This window comes from Conger conger, chromosome 14 (assembly GCF_963514075.1).
Source record: "Conger conger chromosome 14, fConCon1.1, whole genome shotgun sequence".
NCBI lineage: Eukaryota > Metazoa > Chordata > Actinopteri > Anguilliformes > Congridae > Conger > Conger conger.
In genome coordinates this window covers 24,407,196-24,426,193 of record NC_083773.1, presented here as the reverse complement: position 1 = coordinate 24,426,193, position 18,998 = coordinate 24,407,196, and the positions used below count along the sequence as shown (strand labels likewise).

General features: G+C 46.0%; 1 protein-coding gene across 4 annotated transcripts in view; it reads left to right on the top strand.

Moving 5' to 3' along the window:
- The window catches only part of rerea (arginine-glutamic acid dipeptide (RE) repeats a), a 179,546-nt gene that overhangs the window by 83,602 nt on the left and 76,946 nt on the right, over positions 1 to 18,998 (top strand). For all 4 annotated transcript variants that reach the window (XM_061219707.1, XM_061219706.1, XM_061219709.1 and 1 more), the window contains one exon: positions 11,369 to 11,439. In XM_061219707.1, coding sequence (XP_061075691.1) covers positions 11,369 to 11,439 — 71 coding nt within the window. The remainder of the gene's footprint in view (positions 1 to 11,368; positions 11,440 to 18,998) is intronic.

Genomic DNA, 18,998 nt, shown 5'->3' with positions numbered 1-18,998 from the left:
GCTCCTTAATTGTTCCGTTGGAGAAAGAACTGGAAGAAAAGAAAAAAACCTCCACTGCCCAACTTCATAGCAGCAGAGGAGGGTCCTTTCAGACCGCATCGCAGGTCTCCTGGGACTTCTCCCCCTGTCCCTCCCTCGCCTGTTCTTCTCTCCCTGTCTGCTGAGCCCAGTTAGGAGAAAATGACAATGGCTGTTTATTTTGAGGTACGTTTGGAGGTTTTTTACGAAGCACGCCTGCCGTCTTGGACACCGGGCTGTGTAATTTCGACAGTGCCAGGCTCGCCCCACCAAAGCCCTCCAGACATCGCCCACAGAGTGGCCTCCTGCTCCTCTCGCAGTGGTCTGTGGATGTCTGGACGGCTTCTGCCAAATTACACCGCCACCCCGTGCTGCTGTTAAGAGCTCTGAGAGAGGAACATGGCCTCCCCTCTGCTTGGGTTCAGCTTCCAGCCCTCTTTTTCCAGTCGCTTCATCGAGTAACCGCCAGAGCGTTCTGAACCGCAGTCTGGTGAAAAAAGGCCTGCGCTGGGTAAACAAACAGAAAGGAATGAACTGTCAGGCTTCAGTCGTCAGGCTCATAACTTCAGCACTGCGGGCGTCCCCGGGTTTACACTGATTTGAGATGAGTCTTCCCAACCTTGCTGGACTGGGTCCATTGTTCTGATACACCAATGGCAGTTGCTTCTCCTGACGAGTAATGATTTTCTGTAGGTGGTGCCCCAGTTGAATATGGGTCAAGTTATACACACTTCTCCTCTGATACAGCAGTGAACTCTTCTCCTAGTGCAGTAATGAGAACTTCTCATGGCCACTCTTCTCAAAGAGACCAGTGTGTTTACATTCATTTGCACTTGAGGATTAGTTCAGTCCTGTTTTTGTAGGACAAGGAGAGAAAACGAGGTGTTAAAGTGTTAAACCTGGATTGTGCTGAAGACATACAAGTGCCGACTCCTCTGCACGTGTGCAAAGGATGCCCCACTGCCCATTGGCTGACCCCAGGCCTCATCTCTTCAGGCCTGCCGCCGTGCATTCCTGAGGGGATGCCCTCCGCCCTCCTGAGGGGACTGAGACGGCTCAAGCTGTTAATGTAGTCACCGAGGGGTCACTATTACTGGAGCAGTGTACAGCTTGTAGGTATGGGGCATCGCTCAGCACCATAAATGCTTGGATGTGTCTGAATATTTGAGCGTGTTTCCATAAATCCGTTCTCATCATGTATTATGGTCCCATACATGTCTTTTTAAATTGAAAAAAGAAAAAAAGTAAAATGGCCCTCACATTGCCATATTGGTAAGGACATTTCTATGAGATCTACCAATCAGTGTCAAAACCGTACCATCAAGTCTAGTAGGTTTGAGAGGAATTTCACAGTTCATGTAGCTATAGCCTATATGTTTACAGTAAGTGGCAGACGAGGAAATGTGTTCTAACTAGTGTTCTTGGACTACTTTTTCTTGGCAAGCCTACTGGTAAATAATGAACGTTTTCATACTTGGATAACCTATCCCTTTCTGTTGACTACCAAAAAACATGCAGGTTTTGCAAGTGTAAGCGATGCCGCCTCCGCACAGCTACGGATTGTGAGGCAGTTTAAGAAATGTCTTTTTTACAAGGTGAGAAGGTGGTCTGTTTTCTTATCCTGACAAAATTTCAGTCGACTGTCATTTTTGCTGTCAAAAGTGCGACAGTGTTGCAGATTCAGAAATGGTCTATAACTGAGCAACTGAATGAATGAAAAAGATCTGCTCTGCACACGTAGAATATAAAAGGAGTATGCGCTAGACCTGCACGCATGCTCTGACTGTAGAACGAGGGAATGCGAGAACAAGCAGTATCATTAGGCAGACCTTGGTGTCTGGTATTATCCTTTACGATGACAGTGATCACCCGCTTCTATTAAAAGGGTTTTATGGGTCTTGTTTTAAACCGTTAATTTTCCTTATGCCGGTTTCAGATTTGGTAGGATGTGTCTTTTCAGCAGAGGGGAGCCATTTGTACAGATGTCGTGAAATACTTTGGTTTTTAGTGCATGTGCTTAGGAATTCATGACGATATGCTTTCACCATTAGCCAGGAGACATTTGATTAACAATATCGCCAGTACTGTTGATATAAGTAGAAAAATATTCTACACTCATTTGCTCCAGTTCACAGTCAGAATACCAAGCTTATGCTGCATTTCTTCCTTTAGGAAATGTGCATACAGGCCTGCCAGCATTTGGATTGAACATCTGACCTTAAGTATCTTCACGTTCATATTGATAAATTGGATACTCGCAGTCGAAGTGTGTGTATACACACAAAACTATAGAATTTTCGTGCGATCATTTGAAAAATTAAGCCAGTGGGATTTAGCTCTTAGGCCCTTGTGGGTGCCAGACCACCAATGCGGCACTGTTTTGTTAGCTTATCATACATCATTTTTTTTGAGCACTTAAGGAAAGAACAAAAGATAACAACTTGGCTAACGTCAGTATTGAAACATTGCTGACAATAGAATCACTCCAAAGGGGTTGTTAACCGCTGACTGGAGTCTTCAAGTTTCAGTTGCCTGTTATTGAGAACGGAGGTGGTAAGCTGCTGGTATGACCTCAAAAGAACTGCAAACAATGGGCCAGTGTTCGCTGTTGATAAAGTTGCTGTGGAAACCAGCCTTCTTTTGTTGAATCAGATCTCAACTCCAACTCCAATTCCTTTCCTTAACTGCTTTGGCACATAATGTATATTGAATTTGGGAAGACGACAGCAGAATGAGAAGTAAGCTTTGATAAGAATAAGCCTCGAATGCTTGCTTTTTAACGGTCTGAAATGCATCCGGGATTTGCTTTGGGTGGCCATGTTTATGGAAGCATACGACACCCACCTAAGAGCTGAATTAGAAGCTGGCATTGTACAACGCTCCTGTGGTGTTGCTGGACCTGTATCCGCATTGAGTCATTTGGCCAACGGCTGCTGAATGAACATGCCTTTCTCTTCCATCGTCAGAGGCCTGGGTAGAGGAGCCTACCCCCAAAATGAGTCACGGTTGACCCAGGCACCGCCCACACCGTCTGGCCTCTTGGGCTGGCCCTTCTGAAGGTGTAACTTGTGGCTTCGCATGTTCCATATGTTGTTTGGCTGGAGAGGATTTTTACCAGTGCCTTGCCTGCATTAGATGAAGCAACAACGCATGAGTAACAGTGTGAATTTCCCTGTGTATACTTCAGCAGCTCTGATTCACCAAGCTTCAGGGATGCCACGCTTATTAGAATAGACGTGAAAAAGGCAAGCTTGATGCCTCACCTTTACTTCAGGGTGATGGTGTCGAACCTCATTCTCACTGGTGCTGCAGGCAGCCTCCCATCCTATCACTGCCTGGACATTACCAACCTGCAATCATTTTCATATCCATTCAGATGTTTAATTGAACATTTTTGTATCAATGGCCAAATGTAAACTGCCTGTTTCTAGACAAACTAAGCTAAAAACCTCTTATTAGGTCAGACAGAACCCCACATGGATATGGTTGTGGATCTACCCGTACCTTATTTTGTTTGAATGCAAGGTGAATTTGGCGGTCCTGGCTGTTTACTTCGAATTGGAAATGCAGACCATAGAAAAGTGTGCAGTGTCGTTATACTAAAGCAGTTGATTAGGTTGCCTCTGCTGATACATGCGTACACACACACTGCATACACCTAAAGCCGTTGTTCTCTGGTCTGACCTTCCAAGTGCATGCGAACACACCGCAGCGCACACGCGTACTCTACTCCCCGACGTGCACTCTCTCTCACACATGCAGCTGTTCCTCAGGGGGACCGGAGCCTTTATTTCATCCCCTTTCTCTCTCTATCTGTGAAAACAGTGTGGCAGATTGAGTCTTTCTCTTCCCAGTCTGGAGGAATATCAAAAGATGAAATCATCATTGTTCTGCTGTCCTTGGAGCTGGAACACAGCCGGAGAATCTTCCGACATCAGATGTACATATTCTCCCTCCTAGTGTAGCTCTCGTCCCTGCAGAGGGGGGAAAAAGAGGCCGCCCATGTTTGAAAATGGTGCTTCTGAGAGGCTTACATATTTTAGCGGGTATGACTTTCTAAGTTTTTTTTTATTATTTTTTTTTTGGGACGTGATGAGATTTTGTGCGGCGACACCCCGGAGGCGGAACAAGCTCAGAAGTTTCTGGAAGTGGGAGGGGCTGGAGGACACGGAGCGAAGCCAGACTAAGTTCACTGCGAGCGGTTTCATCTCTTCCAGCAGGCGTTCAGAACAAAAAAAAACGCTCTTTCCTGCTCCTTACGGAGCTGTGGAAGTAATTGCAGAGATGATACACAAGGTGACTTTGCTCCTCGGGGGGGGTGGGGGTGGGAGTCTGAGTGAGTGTTTGTGGACTCCGGCTGTCCCAAAGGAGCTCCTTTACTGCCCGCAGTCGGATCTGTAGAGCCCTCGTAATCTCTGATTTCTCCACGCTTGTTTGTTAGCTGCGAGTGCAGCGATGGCAGATGGCAGAGGGCGGTTTGAAATTGGCACATCTCTAAAGAGTGGCTATTATAGTAATACAGTAGAACCTCTGAGATATGAAGCACACAGTTACGCGCTGTCTGTTAAACCGAATGGGTATGAAACCACAATTACAGCTCCTTATCTCTGAAGCGGAAACGCGCGCATTAGTCTAAAAAGGGTCACACTTTCGATTGATTAAAAAAAACTCTGAATTCTGTCAGAATCGGACCGTGCTGCGTATTGGATGAGACACTGTCGGGAAAAATCAAGTGGTTGGTGTAATGAGCAGCCAGAATAAAGTCAAACCTTTTCGCAAAAGCGGCTAAAGAATGTAATCCTGAAAAAGAGATGTCATCTAGACAAACTGAAATGTATTCTGAATTTTCAGATGATATCCTTGGGTTGATTATTAGTCATCTTAGACTAATGTTACAGCAAAGGTTATATAGCTATGTTTATATGAGAGTTGCATATTTTATAGATGAATGGCTGCTATGAAGTACTGGAACGGATTCAAGGACTTCCTATTTTCACTATTTTCCAAATCCCAGTGAATTGAAAATGTGGAAGAAATTTCAGGGTCAAGTTCAGAAGGAATTTGAATGTCACATCACTACATTGTAGATCTCTCACAACTGACCATATTTACCTTTGCTTTTTTTTTGTATGCTTTTTGCTGATTATTTCTAGACTACATGGCCATATCAATTGTGAACTGCCTCAGTCTCCGTAAATATTTATGAACTGTACTTACCTGCAGTTTTGCTGCATTATTAATTTGACATCTCCTAAATATTCTGTTGTCCGTTGTCTTTTCTTACTTGTGCGATGTGTATGGGTGGACGTCCCGTATGGGTGCACCTGGTATCCGTTATTCCCTGGTCGTGTGGGCCATCGTGATTGATATTGAATCTTGCTTTCTCTTGTCTGTGGCTTCTGGGGCATGTGTTGTCTCTTGTGCAGGTGTTTGTACTTTTCAGCTCGTTATGGTTACACACACTAAACAGCCTGGGGCTGAACACCAGCCACACATTTTTGGCCCGCACGAAAATCACTGGTGTGATGTTGACTCAGATGGCTCACCGATGGAGCATCTGGTGGAGGGGAGGGGGAGGGGGAGGGGGGGGGGGGTATTCTGTTTGTTTTAACTTCTAATTGGCTCAAACTACCCAAACACGTCTGTCTGTTTTTCCAAAGGAGCCGTAGGCCTTTCTAAGTTTGGTTGAGAGAAAAATAAACCGTTGCACAAAAGTAAAAACTGCTAAAGTAAGATGTTTCATTTGCAGTCGCTTTCGGGACGAGAGTGACTCCTTCACGGCGAGGCTCTGTCCTGTATCAGCAGGTCTCCTGAGTAGGCCCTGTAAACGGGGGGGGGGCCCGCAGCCCCAAAACGTCCCTCGCAACCAGCCTCACTCGTGTAGCGGAGCGCCCCGTCCAACTGGAGCGGCCTGTCAGCGTCTCCCCGGTGAATTAGTGCCTCCAGTCAGCTCTTTAATTAGGAGCCCTGCCGAGAGAGCACCGCTCGCTAAGCCACCCCTCTGCCCGCTGCTAACCAGGCCTGACCCAACCTCACGGGAGCACTTGTTTACCTTCCGTGGTTTACAGACCCCTTCTCTACCCCCTCCGTTTGCTCCCTTTCAGAAGAGAGGCCTTTTACGAGACTTGCATTCCATTTCGGGTGCCTGTTTAAGTCCGTGAAATATTTGGAACGACTGATATTTTGTCTGAATGTCAACAGATCAGCCTGTGGATACAGTTCTTTTCATTCCTCTCGCTTTTACCGCATTCATCTATTTTAAAGCTCCCTTCCCTCTTCGTGCATTTGGTCTCTGTTCCAAATTAAACCCAACTACTTGTTTTGCGCTGTGTATATTCTGTCTAAAGTTTCCGTCTGCGCCTGAGAGACACTTGTTGGCTGTTGTGATGGTGCGGTGCGTTTTGGTTGGCCCTCCCTCCTGTGAAGCAGTGGAGTCTCTGAGCGATTAGGGGCAACTGAGGGGGCTGTTACAGCTGCAGAGGACCTCACTCTGCGACTGTAATGTATATTCATACAGACAAGCCGGGAGTGACGATGCATTAAGCAGCCATGGCCGCGGAGCGATCGGGTTTCAGGGGAAAAATCCTGCTCTTTCCCGACCAGCTGGTGGGGAATTTCATCTACACCGAGCCTCCTCTATGCAGGCTCAGCCAGGGACGTGCTGAAGGACTCAGTTCTCGCAGAAATCCACCCTTCTGCTCTCGTGTGAGAGAACTAAAGTGCCGTGGGAGACTGAAGGGAACCCGACAAAATGCCCCGAATCTCCCTCCCCCCCGTTAGACTGATCCACCCCCTGACCCCTCCAGCCCTGCACCCCCGCCCTTCCCAGGTGAAAGCAGGGCTCTCTGTTGTGGAACACGTGGACCCCAAAATTGCTCTGGTGTCCAATACACTGGAGAGGAAGAGAATGATGGCAGGGTGACGATCATTATACCCGCCACCTTCAGTTTAAATTAATTGATTTTTAAATTTTGCAGAATATTCCCCGGAGTGTGTTTTTAGCCACGGATTTGCATATCTTTTGGATTTTAAGAATCACTTGATAATCCTTGCTGTGGGACAGTGTTCAAACTTAAAAAAAGGACCAAGTGCTCTTTTCAGGAAAGCCTTGTGCGGTATGATTTAGCTCATTTTTCGTGCCCCAATATGATAACCATTACAATTTGGTTTGTAATCAAATTATTTTGCTTCTAAAATCCTGAAATTGGGCATTAGCTGAACTGCGTAAATGTTGTTTTTACTAGCACCTACAAGCTGCCATTACATTTCTGTCAAGTCTGTTTTTTTCTGCTAGAATCTCATGCCAAAGGTTTTCTCTTGCCAATCTTACAAAGACATCAGCCAGCAGTCAATCAAAAATGACCGTTCAGCCGACCGTTCCACCAGCTTTTTGTTAGTAAGCCATTTCCTTTATAACTGCAACACCAAAGACACAACAAGATGACTGGTAGATGAAAGATTTAATGTCTCAAGCTCAAAACATTTTATTTTTGCACCATATGATATCGTATTTGCTTCCCTCATTTTAAAACGGGCTGTAGAGACTGTGATTAACATGCTTAGTCTGGCTTGCGTACTCAAAGCACATGTGCAGTGTTGTTTCCTGCTGATAAAAAGAGGCCCTGCATTGGTACAGGATTTATTTTTCTAATATAAGTTATGTGACTCAGTCTATATACAATAGACTTGACAGAGAAGCCAGACCTCTCTAAATGAATGTACTGGCAGGGTTATGGGACACTAAGCCCCAATTCCCTGCGGTAAATCCCCTCTGAAGTTGAATTGACTGTCTGAAACATGTCATCTCATTTCATTCAGCTTTGTCGCCTTTGTCTCTCCACCCTTCCTGACAAATGCTGTGCCCCCATAGGTCACACGGCGCGGTGATGGATGTTTTCACTTATTTTATCTTTTAAATGACTTCCAGCGCGCAGGTCGTGAGGGAGACACGGCTCTTCTAGCCTGGGCCCGGTCAGAAAGCCCACCGAATGCCGGCGATTAAAAGAAAGAGGGAAAAGGAAAATAAATTCTTCATTCAAAATCGTCTCTGATAAGCAAGGCCACCGTGTATCTGTCAGCGAAGAGCGTTCATTCGAAACCGATTTACGTTTTGTTGCGGCTTTACAAGCGGCGCGGGCTGTGTTCGATCTATTTAAATCGCCATTGTGCTCCTGTCTCTTCGAAGCGGTAAACAGAACAACGTCAGTGTCTGCAACAAAACATATAATGAAATAAATGCTTGGGGATTTGAAACATTTTTATTTTCGGTAATGGCTTTCCGATGTGATGCATGGATTTCCTGACTAATATGTTTGGAGGTGATTTGAGATGAGCTATTTAAGCATTACCGTGCCCTCTGGCTTTAAGACTCTTCACATTGAGAAAATATATACTTTTCAGGATCAAGTAGTTTTCACATTGAATCATATCTACTTCAATAACAGAAGGTTCCCACAATCATGGAGAGACTACCACTAGCTATGCAACACAGTCTAATTTTATTTGGTCTTGCAGCAATGGATTTCTTATCTAAATGCTTTTTTAGATGCCATATTCTTGTAGGTTTTGTTTTGTCAGAGTAAACATTAAAGTAAACATTTATGTAATTTGATTTGTTTTAATTTAATTTGAAGAGTTTGGATAATTGGATCAGCTGCAGTTGTCAGGGAAACGTCCAGTGTCTGAACTATAGGCCTTGGGAAGATTACTGTAGGCCATGATGGAGGTTTTAATTGGCCATGCTCAGAGGAAACTCATTGAGAAGCTTAGCTTTTGTTCACATTTTGTTGGGATTTATGCATTTTTGTTTAGCACTCTTATGGACATATTTCCATATTGATGTGGGGTTTGCAGTCATAAATAACACAATTCCTTGTTCTCAGGTCATGAAAGTAAGTAAGAATGGTTTGCTTTTGCACAAGACCGGGGGGAAAAATGTTAAATGCAGTTGTTACAATGCGGCTCATTGTATTGAAATATAATCTTCCTGGACCATAGAAGGGTTGCCAGCCCGATCTTGTCTCTGGAAGCTTCATCCATCACCTGTGTCAATTGTGACAGGAGAGTAAAGGTCAATCAGTTTCCAATCAGAATATATTACATACATTATGTGTGTGGTGTGTCTGTGTGTTGTATGCAGTGGATGGCATACCTGTCATTTGAGTATTGTATTGACACTCCCACACAACACAGGTGAACGTGTGCATTTATATGAGAGGGAACTCGCATGCATGTCCACATTTGAATCTCCTGAATTCAGAGGATGCGACTTTTCACATGGAAGGTTCATGAAACGATAGTCTGGCGCCGGTGTATAACGTATCTACAAAGCAAAAGGACGCGGTGTTTAACTGTGTATGTTCGTGAATGACACACCTCAGAGTCTTGCGTATTGCTATTTATACTTTTTTTTAATATCAATTTGCATTAAACATGTAAATGTAACATACCGTTTTGCATATTTTTTTTTGCATTGCATATGCGTCTTCATATTTCTTGGCCACTCCCGATAATAAAAGTTTGTTCCCTTGCTCAAAAAGTGCCAAATCATTTCCAATATGAAGTGAAATGTCTATTTTGGAAACAAATAAAGTCCCTGTTTGACAAATGGGCCTTCTCGTCTGACAGGTGAAGAGAATCCATTAAATGTGGAGCAATCTAGAGATTTCACTGTCTTTTGTAGTTCTGTGCCTGTCAGTACTTTTGCAGGAATCTTGTGTAATTCTGTTGTCAATGTTATTTTTTTGAGAATTTTACCATCAAATATTTATATGCATACAATTTCGCTCAGAGGAGTATTGAATGTTTATCTGGTGTAGGAAGCTTTAGCCAGCGTTTTGAGCACAGCAGTTCTATTGAATAGGTCATTTTAAACAATTTTATTAAAAATGGCCCTTTATATCTCCCTGTGGCCTTTTTCTCCAACAGGAGCAGTTCGTATTACTAACTATTATACACTGTGCAGCCTTTTCTCGACAGTCTTTCTTTGTAAGTACAGAGTCATTAAATCACAACTTTTGAAAAGAAAATTTAAATCATGATTTGATGGGAATGCAGTGGGAATGGGAATGGGAATGGCTGTTGTCCACTTAAGAACTCCAGTGAGAGTGGCTCATGATGTCTATAGGGAACAGTAGCACACACACACACACACACACACACACACACACACACACACAAAGCGCAGAGTACTGTGTAAAGCTTCTTTCTGTTTTCTTAAGTCGCACAGTATACCCAGTCGCTCATGTGCATAAAGGTTTATTGTGACTATGAGTATTTCCACACCTGAAAATACCCCTGTAATTAAAAATAGAGCCATGATTTAAGAGGCGAAGAAATGTCATTCCCCTGCATGGAGATGATTACAGGTTAAGAGCATTTTTTTAAAAAAAATTTTAATTTTAATTTTAATTTTTTTAAACCCCACAGAAAAGTTATCCTTTTATTTCATGTTCCACAGCCTACAAATGTTGCTGGTGGTGGAATTCTCTTTCATCTTCAGCAAAGAGTGTGTGCATTTGTGTGTGTGTGTGTGTGTGTGTGTGTGTGTGTGTGTGTGTGTGTGTTTTTGTGCATGCGTGCATTTGTGTGTGTGTATACCTTTGTGCTTGTGCGTTTGAGGAGCTGTGTGTTTGTATGTGTGCGTGACCTGCCATACCACCAGTCACATTCAATATCCCCTCACAGCCTGTGCCTGTGCCTGTGCCTGTGCCTGTGCCTGTGCCTGTGCCTGTGCCTGTCTCTGTCTCTGTCTCTGTCTCTGTCTCTGTCTCTGTCTCTGTCTCTGTCTCTGTCTCTGTCTCTGTCTCTGTCCCTGTCCCTGTCCCTGTCCCTGTCCCTGTCCCTGTCCCTGTCCCTGTCCCTGTCCCTGTCCCTGTCCCTGTCCCTGTCCCTGTCTCTGTCTCTGTCTCTGTCTCTGTCTCTGTCTCTGTGACTGCAGTGAAAGGCTGTCATTGAGCAACAAGAAACAGGGGAAAAGAGAAAAACAAACCTCACTTATCCTGATCAGCTCTCTGATCTGTAACAACGTCCATATGGAGGTGGTTATATGTTCCGGCTTTTTTCTTTTGTGCTTTTTTTGGATGCGGTATTCTGCTTGGAGCTAACACGTATGTGCACGTTAACCGAGACGAGGCCCTTTGCTGCCCCTTTTGGACATGCTGACCCTGGTGCTATGAAAAGCCTGGGTTTATAACAATAGCTCAGGGGCTCCGGACCATACAGCCCTTTCACTGCGTGAAATTGGAAGTAAATTTGAATGTTTTTGTGTTGTAATGAAGATATGAAAGTGGTCTGTTGTATATTGTTCACGGTCCCCCCCCCCCCCCCCCCCCCTCTTTTTCCCTTTCAGATTGTGTGTACATCGAGAGCCGGCGACCTAACACACCCTACTTCATTTGTAGCATTCAGGATTTCAAACTGGTGAGTAACACCCTCCCCCATTTTGAGCCGTTCTCTCAGGCCCGTGTTATCACAGAACCCGCTGATTGTTTTTCTGACTGGTAGGAAAGGCACAGATCAAACGCTGCTTTGATGTGGAATAATTTGCCGCTTTTCTTGTGTTTGCAAAGTAAGTGCATGCTGCAGTTGCACTGATTCTTCTGAAGATACCAGTGAGGTTTTTCTTCTCAATTAAAGGAAGCAAACTAAGCACTGTTTGGTTTTTTGAAATTTTAGTTTAACCCCATGGTGATTTTTACTGTCTGATTTTAATGCTTCTGAACTTAAGTTATGTAACTTGATTTTTTCAAACTTAATATTGGCCAAAACTGCAGGGAAGTGAATTTTGCGAATCCTCAAGGTCTTTAAAGGTTCTTAAAACAGGAGAAATGAACTCCAGTGAGAGGTGTTGCAGCACTTAAGGAAAGCTGTAAAGTGTGAACTAAATTTTCTGATTGATTTCTGAACAGAATGCTTGCTGCTTTATGACCTGTTATTGACCAAACCTTTGTTTGAAGCGGTGTTTCAATGTTTCCACTCACCCCAGGAAGCCATCGGTTGTTACACAAGTATAGTTAGAGGGTACCTGACATTTCTTTGAACATTTCTCTCATATAAATGTACAATTTTATTATGCCTGCTATTCAGGCTGCGAACACCAATATATTACACAAGGAGTGGAATGTTTCAATTTATCAAGAACAATGAAAAGCTGGCATGATATTTTGTGGCTAGCAATTACCATTTTCATATTCTGGTATTCAAGTCCCTGTGCATGGGGAAAAAAACTTGGCAAGGGACAGCACTAACATCAAAAGAAAAAATTGGATCAGTTGCCCACAGTAACCGCCGGCTGGCTGTGGCTGTGTTAACGTCGGCCAGAGTTAACGCTGCAGTAGGTCCTCCCTCAGGCCTCCAGGGACTTGCTCCTCCATTTGGTGCTTGTTTCCCTGTAGTACTCTGTGGTCTGTAGACTTAAATAGATTATTTTGGTCTTGCTGATAGTACAGTCTTGACTAGAATGACGCAATTGTCAACTCCAAATGTCTTTAAAATGAGAGGTAAATGCTATCCTTGTGCTAGATATTATTTTTATTTTTTTTGCTTTGCTTTTGGTTTTTGCTCACATCACAGGATATGACAGCACTTTTTTTCCTGCTAAAGAAGGCAGCACTCACAACAGGCTCACGGCATATATTCGGTGTTATTCTTTATCATAACCTTTTAACTGTTGCTCCGTTCTGGAGTCCTGCCAGTTTTGTGGAAAGAGTTGGTAATCGTTTTTTAAATCACGCAGAAACTTTTGTTCTTGCTGGCTCACAGGCTTGTCTCTGCAGCTCTTTGAAGCCGCAGTGAAAGCAAGTGTTCATTTTATCAGCTGCTCTGGGTAAGAGTCTCTGCTAAATGACTAATATAAATGTAGCATAGGCTACCCATTGCACGGGCAGTCAGGTGGCTTTTTCCTTCCGACGGTTTTCTTCGACTGTGAGCCTGATTTTCTGACACGGCAAGCTAGCCCAGGCCATGTCTTAAGCATTGAGGTTTGTGTTGGGTACTTCATGGAATACAGACTTAAATGTAGGAAAATCAGGGAACTTGCTTCAGGGTTCAGTAGATCCGTGGTTGGTACAGGCAGCAGCGCACACCTTTGGGCCGGAGACGTGCCAACAGTGCAGCTGGTGTCATGCGGGTTCAATTCAATTCACTTTGTATTGGCCTTTTTTTAATGTGCCTTAAAACTGTCTCGAAGACGGGGAGAAACCCCCGTACTGCTTCCCTGTGCCACTAATGGACAGGCGTCACTCGATGCGTGCACAGGACACGGAAACCATTAAACCGCTAATGGGCGTGAAAGTGCACAGGGATCCCTGGTTCCCAGGGAGATGTGGGGGAAAACAGGGAGACCATTAACGGTGTTGATGTGAGGGGCTGGGGAGGAGCCAGTGTGCTGCAGGAAAGGGGGCGGAGCCGGGCGGGCACGTTTGTGGACGGCCGTATCGGGGGGCCTAATCGGATTTCTGCGGGAGAGTGCTGAGGATGCAGGAAGTGTGTCTCCAGTAATAACAGAGTGTTGTGCGCTAATCCGCCTCTTGATTAAGTGCAGTCTAAGAGGTCTCGCTCCACCTGTGGGGATTGTCCAGGGAGAAGATGGCAGATTCATTAGAGCGTCTGTCTCATTTTAATTATTTATCCACGTGTAGTTAACGAGCGGCCCTGCGTGTCGCCAGGGCGTCGGACACGCCTGTCGGCATGGCGATTGGCCCCGCTGCTGCCCTGTTTGGCGGTGACTTCGATGGGTTTGGCGAAGGCACAGGAGACTGCTGGAGTGGTCAAGCTGTGACTGTGTGTGTGTGTGTGTGTGTGTGTGTGTGTGTGTGTGTGTGTGTGTGTGTGTGTGTGTGTGTTTGTGTGTGTTTGTGTGTTTGTGTGTGTTTGTGTGTTTGTGTTTGTGTGTGTGTGTGTTTGTGTGTGTTTGTGTGTTTGTGTGTGTGTGTGTTTGTGTGTGTGTGTGTTTGTGTGTGTGTGTGAGCAAGAGTGAGCATACCTGTGTGAGGGTGCTTGTGTGAGCGAGATAGTGGGTGTGTGTGTGTGTGTGTGTGAATGAGAGGGAGAGAGGACAGTGTGTGCGTGCGTGCGTGCGTCACTGCGTGTGCTCAAGCAGTGTCTGTACCCATCAGCAGTGATGGCAGAACAGGGGCCCCTTTGCTGACCTCTGCCCCCCCTCCCCCCCTCCTGTCACACACGGCTGCCATAATTAGAGCGGGAGCATCTGTCTCCAGCAAGCCGGGCAATATGGAGTATCACTGGGGCTGGAGTGCTGGAGGTGGCCCTGTTCCTCTCCCATTAACCCCCGCACACATAGAGGCTCTGCAAGGCCGCTTTCTGAAGCTAACCTGTGTGAGCTTCAGACACTAAAGCTAGCGTGTGGCAGGGAAGATATGCTGTTGTGCGTCCAGACATGAACATTGTTTGGCCCGCCCAAGTTTGGCATTTTCAGTCAAGTGGCTTATTTCTCATTTATATTTATATGTATTTATTTTGATACAGCCTGTGAATGTGTTGAGGGGAGAGTGAATGTGGCTCATTAATTAGCCTCTCCACGCTGACCTGCGTCCCTCTCAGCCCGCGGCGACTGCACAGGCTCGGCGAGGTTGGCCGTCAATCATCCCCACGGGGGCGGGTCCCTGCAGCGGCTGTACCACAGGGCCCGGCTGAGAGCCCATTTTTCACCCCCTCCAGTCCCCTAATGAAGAATGAAGGAGTGCATTTACACCACTGCTGTGGGGCGGCAGCTCACTGCATCTCTGTAATGGGGAATCTCTGCCCGGGCCCCAGCGGAGCTCTGTCAGCCTGATCCAGCGCTGTACTTACACCTCAGAGCGCCGCTGTGTGAACTCCGCTCTCTGCTAGCACACAGCTAGCGCACCGCTAGCACACAGCTAGCGCACCGCTAGCACACAGCTAGCGCACCGCGAGTGCACCGCTAGCACACAGCTAGCGCACCGCGAGTGCAGCGCTAGCGCACCGCTAGCACACAGCTAGCGCACCGCGAGTGCACCGCTAGCTCGCAGCTAGGGCACAGATAGTGCTCAGATAGTACACAGCTATCACACCGACCGACTTCCTCCCTAAAACCGCACCATTAAAACCGCTTATCAAGCCCCTGCTGCAAGGCTGTGTCGTGTAGGGAAAGCCCAGCAGACAAATCGACGGACGGTCTTAAAGGCAGGACTCGGATCTCCATAGTGGTCAGGGAGAAACTGTATAAATAGACGTAATGAGTACATTTCTTCCACCCCAAAGGCAACACACATTTGATGTTGGTGTTAGTGCAGGACGCTTGTTTCTTTGCGTTCGAGTTTTGGTGGTTGTGTGGTCATGTCCGTGTGTTGTGTACGGTCTCTGCGCTGGAGAGGGTGAAATGGTGTGTGTTAACGGGGCGCTCGTCGGAGGGAAAGTGAACAAACGCGTCCTCCTGGGCTCTTCATAAATACTGAAGCAGCCTCCTCAGGACTGCAGCTCCTATTGATCTCAGGCAAACCTGCTTCCATTAAGACTCTGGCCACACTCCATAATGAGCCTTTGATATTCATTAAATGAGACGTATACGCTCAATTGTATGTTTGTTTATTGCTATGTTTTTATTGCCATTACTGTAGCGGTAATATTTTACCCTTAAACAGGGATATTTGTTTGAAGTCCTCCGTTTCCCTGAGCGATTATTTTCTCTGTTGTGCGAGTGTTTGTAATTCATCGGAGCGTCTGAACTGCGTCTCGTCTGAGCGCTGAGCTCCGTGCAGTGTTGTGTGGGGAGGGAAGCGACATCTGCAGACAAAATGCCAGGAACCAACCCAATCTCACCCCCCCCAAATCCCTGTCTGCTTCTGTCTGGCACAGTCTGCTTATGAAACAACATATCTCCGTCACTGCTTGCTTGTCTCATGCACACACACTAGCACATGCACGCACACACACCGCACACACCGCAGAAGCACACAGGCACCCACAGATGCGCACAGCTACACGCCACACCGTACACCCACACCCACACACACACACACACACACACACACACACACACACACACACACACACACACACACACACACACAGCGCGCGCACACGGTGCACATACATGTACAGGCACACACATATGTGCACAGCTGCACACACACACACTTACACACACAAACAAACATACACATGCTCGCGCACACACACACACACACACACACACACGTCCCCCCTCTCCCTGTGGCTAAAGTAATTTGCAGATATTGGCCAGCTCAGCTGCGGAATAGCTCTCCCTCTAATGGAGTGATTGCAGTGTTCCTCTCAGGCCCCAGTGGAGAGAAAAACACCCCTCTCTTCCTGGGATTTTAGCACTTATGGACATTTAATTAGATGTGATGTACAATACAATTATCTTTAAGGATTCAGAGCAGCATAACCTGGGAGAGACTGACGCAGTGGGACTGACCCCTGCACACTGCATTGTGCTTGCACTATATGAGGTGTAATACATTTGATGCAATACGGTTATTTGATATGATGCAGTATAATTGTGCATTGGGATTGAAGCAATAGGATTGAATTGCCCAAATAAATCATGGCATTGAAGAACATCCTTCATCCCAAATATATATATATATCTTTTTCTTTTTTTTCTCCCATTTCAGTTCCTGCATTTTTAGTTCCCTCGATCAGCGTGTAGAATCCTGAACGGGGGTGTATATCTTATTTGAGAATCGACCGGCATAGATTTAAGCATAGACCTGCCATGTCGTTAATTCCATAATCTCATCTTTTTAAAGGGGTGTGGGGCTTGGGATATGTTTGGAAGAAGTAAAATGCACCATTAAACCGATAGAGAGGTCACAATTATGCAAATGCCTCTATTTTTAAGCTTAAGTGGTGTTTAAGAGGGAAGTGTCCTAACCACTGCTGCATGTTGCTTCAGGCTAATTTAATGAAAGAGGTAGCCTTTCTGCAGCCATATAAATGCATTACCCCTTTGTACTGTCATGTGAACAAAAGCTAATATTTTCACCCCTGCGCACACTTTAATAAGTCTTCCTTGGTGTTTGATAGTTTGAAACATTTTATGGCTAATGACTCGAAGGCTTAATTGAAAGCGGTGTGATAAAGATGGATGCTTTTAAGTGTGATCGAGCAGAAGTTTTTCACCTTTTTCGCTTCAAACGGGCGTGGTGCGTGGTCGCCGAGCGTAAACCCGACAGCTAAATACACCTCCGCGAACAGCGGCCTTTCCGTTTAATTATGTTTTTCAAAGGCTGCTCTCCGAGAGAGGTGTTTATATAATGATTTAACATCTCCCCGCACCACTGATTATTTCCTCCATTTTCTTTAGCTCTCCACAAAGGAGACGAGCGCTCCCCCACCCCCACCCGCGCTCATTTAAAACCAACCGAAATGTCAACAGCTAGGAAAATGTTAAATGGGGGAATTAAAGGTACCGAGTAATGACTGCGTAGCGTCTGTCAAGCGTTCACGCTAACGCGCTCGCTGTGATTATCTCCTGGCTGTGACCGTTAGGTGAAGAGAGTGCGCGTACTTTGGGTACGTGAAATATAGGTTTCTACTCAATCGGTTTGCATTTCTAATCCAGGAATTTGCGTCGGAAGCTTCCCTGGTTGTTTTTCCCTACCCCCCCCAGCGGCCCGAATCTCCCCTCCCGGTCCCGTTCTATTGAACCTTTTGAAATGCAATTATGGGAGCCGCGCGCGGCGCCATCAGTCTCTGCTCTTGTTAATATTTATTGAGCCGAGCGGCAGCCGCTGGCTGGGCTCCTGCGGGGCGGCTGCGTCATTAGGAGTGACAGTGTGGACACGGGGGAGGCTGCGTTTGTCTTCCTGAGGCTCCAGGCTCCTCCCCAACCTCCATGCACCACAGGCCAGAGAGACATGCATACAAACCCAGGGCTCACAGGTGTTCAAATGTGTGTGTGTGTGTGCGTGTGTGTGTGAGCGCGTGCGAGTGTGTCCGTCCAGGTGAATTTATGTGTACACGCGTGTCTTTGTGTCTGTACATGTGTGTTCCTGTTGTAATGTGAGGCTTTGAGTGAGTGTGATTGTGTGGGTGTGGCCGTGAGTGCGTGTTTGTGTTTGTATGTCTGTGTGTGTATGCATGTGTTTGCGTGCCTGTTGTAGTGCGAGGCTTTGTAAAGATGGCGTCCTCCAGCCTGATCAGAATGGAGCACACAGCTGTGGTGCCCCAGGGCCATGTAACAGTTTTCACTGGAGCTGCAGAACCGGGAGTCTGCCGAACGAGGCCGTGAGAGGGACCCAGAAGAACTCCGCTTTGCATCAAAACATCTTCCCGTTTCCAAAAGAAGTATTCGAAAAAACCCCCAGAAGCCTTTCTCTTTCCAGCAGCAGTAAATATGAATTATTCATGAGAGTAATGGGTTGAGTTGTTTTATTTCTATCAAATTATTTCATACTGAAAGCCCCCCCCCCCCCATCAATTTTTGCAAATTGAGCATCGTCGGTTGAGTAGAACACCTTGCAGCACAGCCTTTAATAAAGGAGTGTTTTATTAAAATGGTGGATATTAGCTGTGGCTATATGAGCTGTGTGGTGCGGGGCCAAGGCACCCCGTTCACCCTGGCTTTGTCATACAGTTCCAGGGCCGGCTCAATGCTAGCTCTTCCTAAAGCTCCTCCATTGTACAGTTGCGAATGTTTTCTTAATAGGGATTATGATTAATATCCCTGAATGAGGCAGAGTACTTGTTCTCTTTTTAATGCTCTTGAAAGTCCATTGAAGGAAGCATTAACGCAGCTCTTTGTAGTGACATTAGGCACTTAGCTGTGCGCATACCCCACACTGCAGCTGTTTCCAAATTGGTGCACGTCAGTGGTGTGAGAGAGAGGCTTCGTCTCGTGTCTCGACCTGTTACTTTCATGCGGACGTGCTTTTTTGGCCTGAACGCTTTGCCATTGTTTGATTGATGGCCTGTGCGGACACAGCAGCTAAGGAACGGATGGGAGAACCAACAAGACACATTTCCACAGTTCT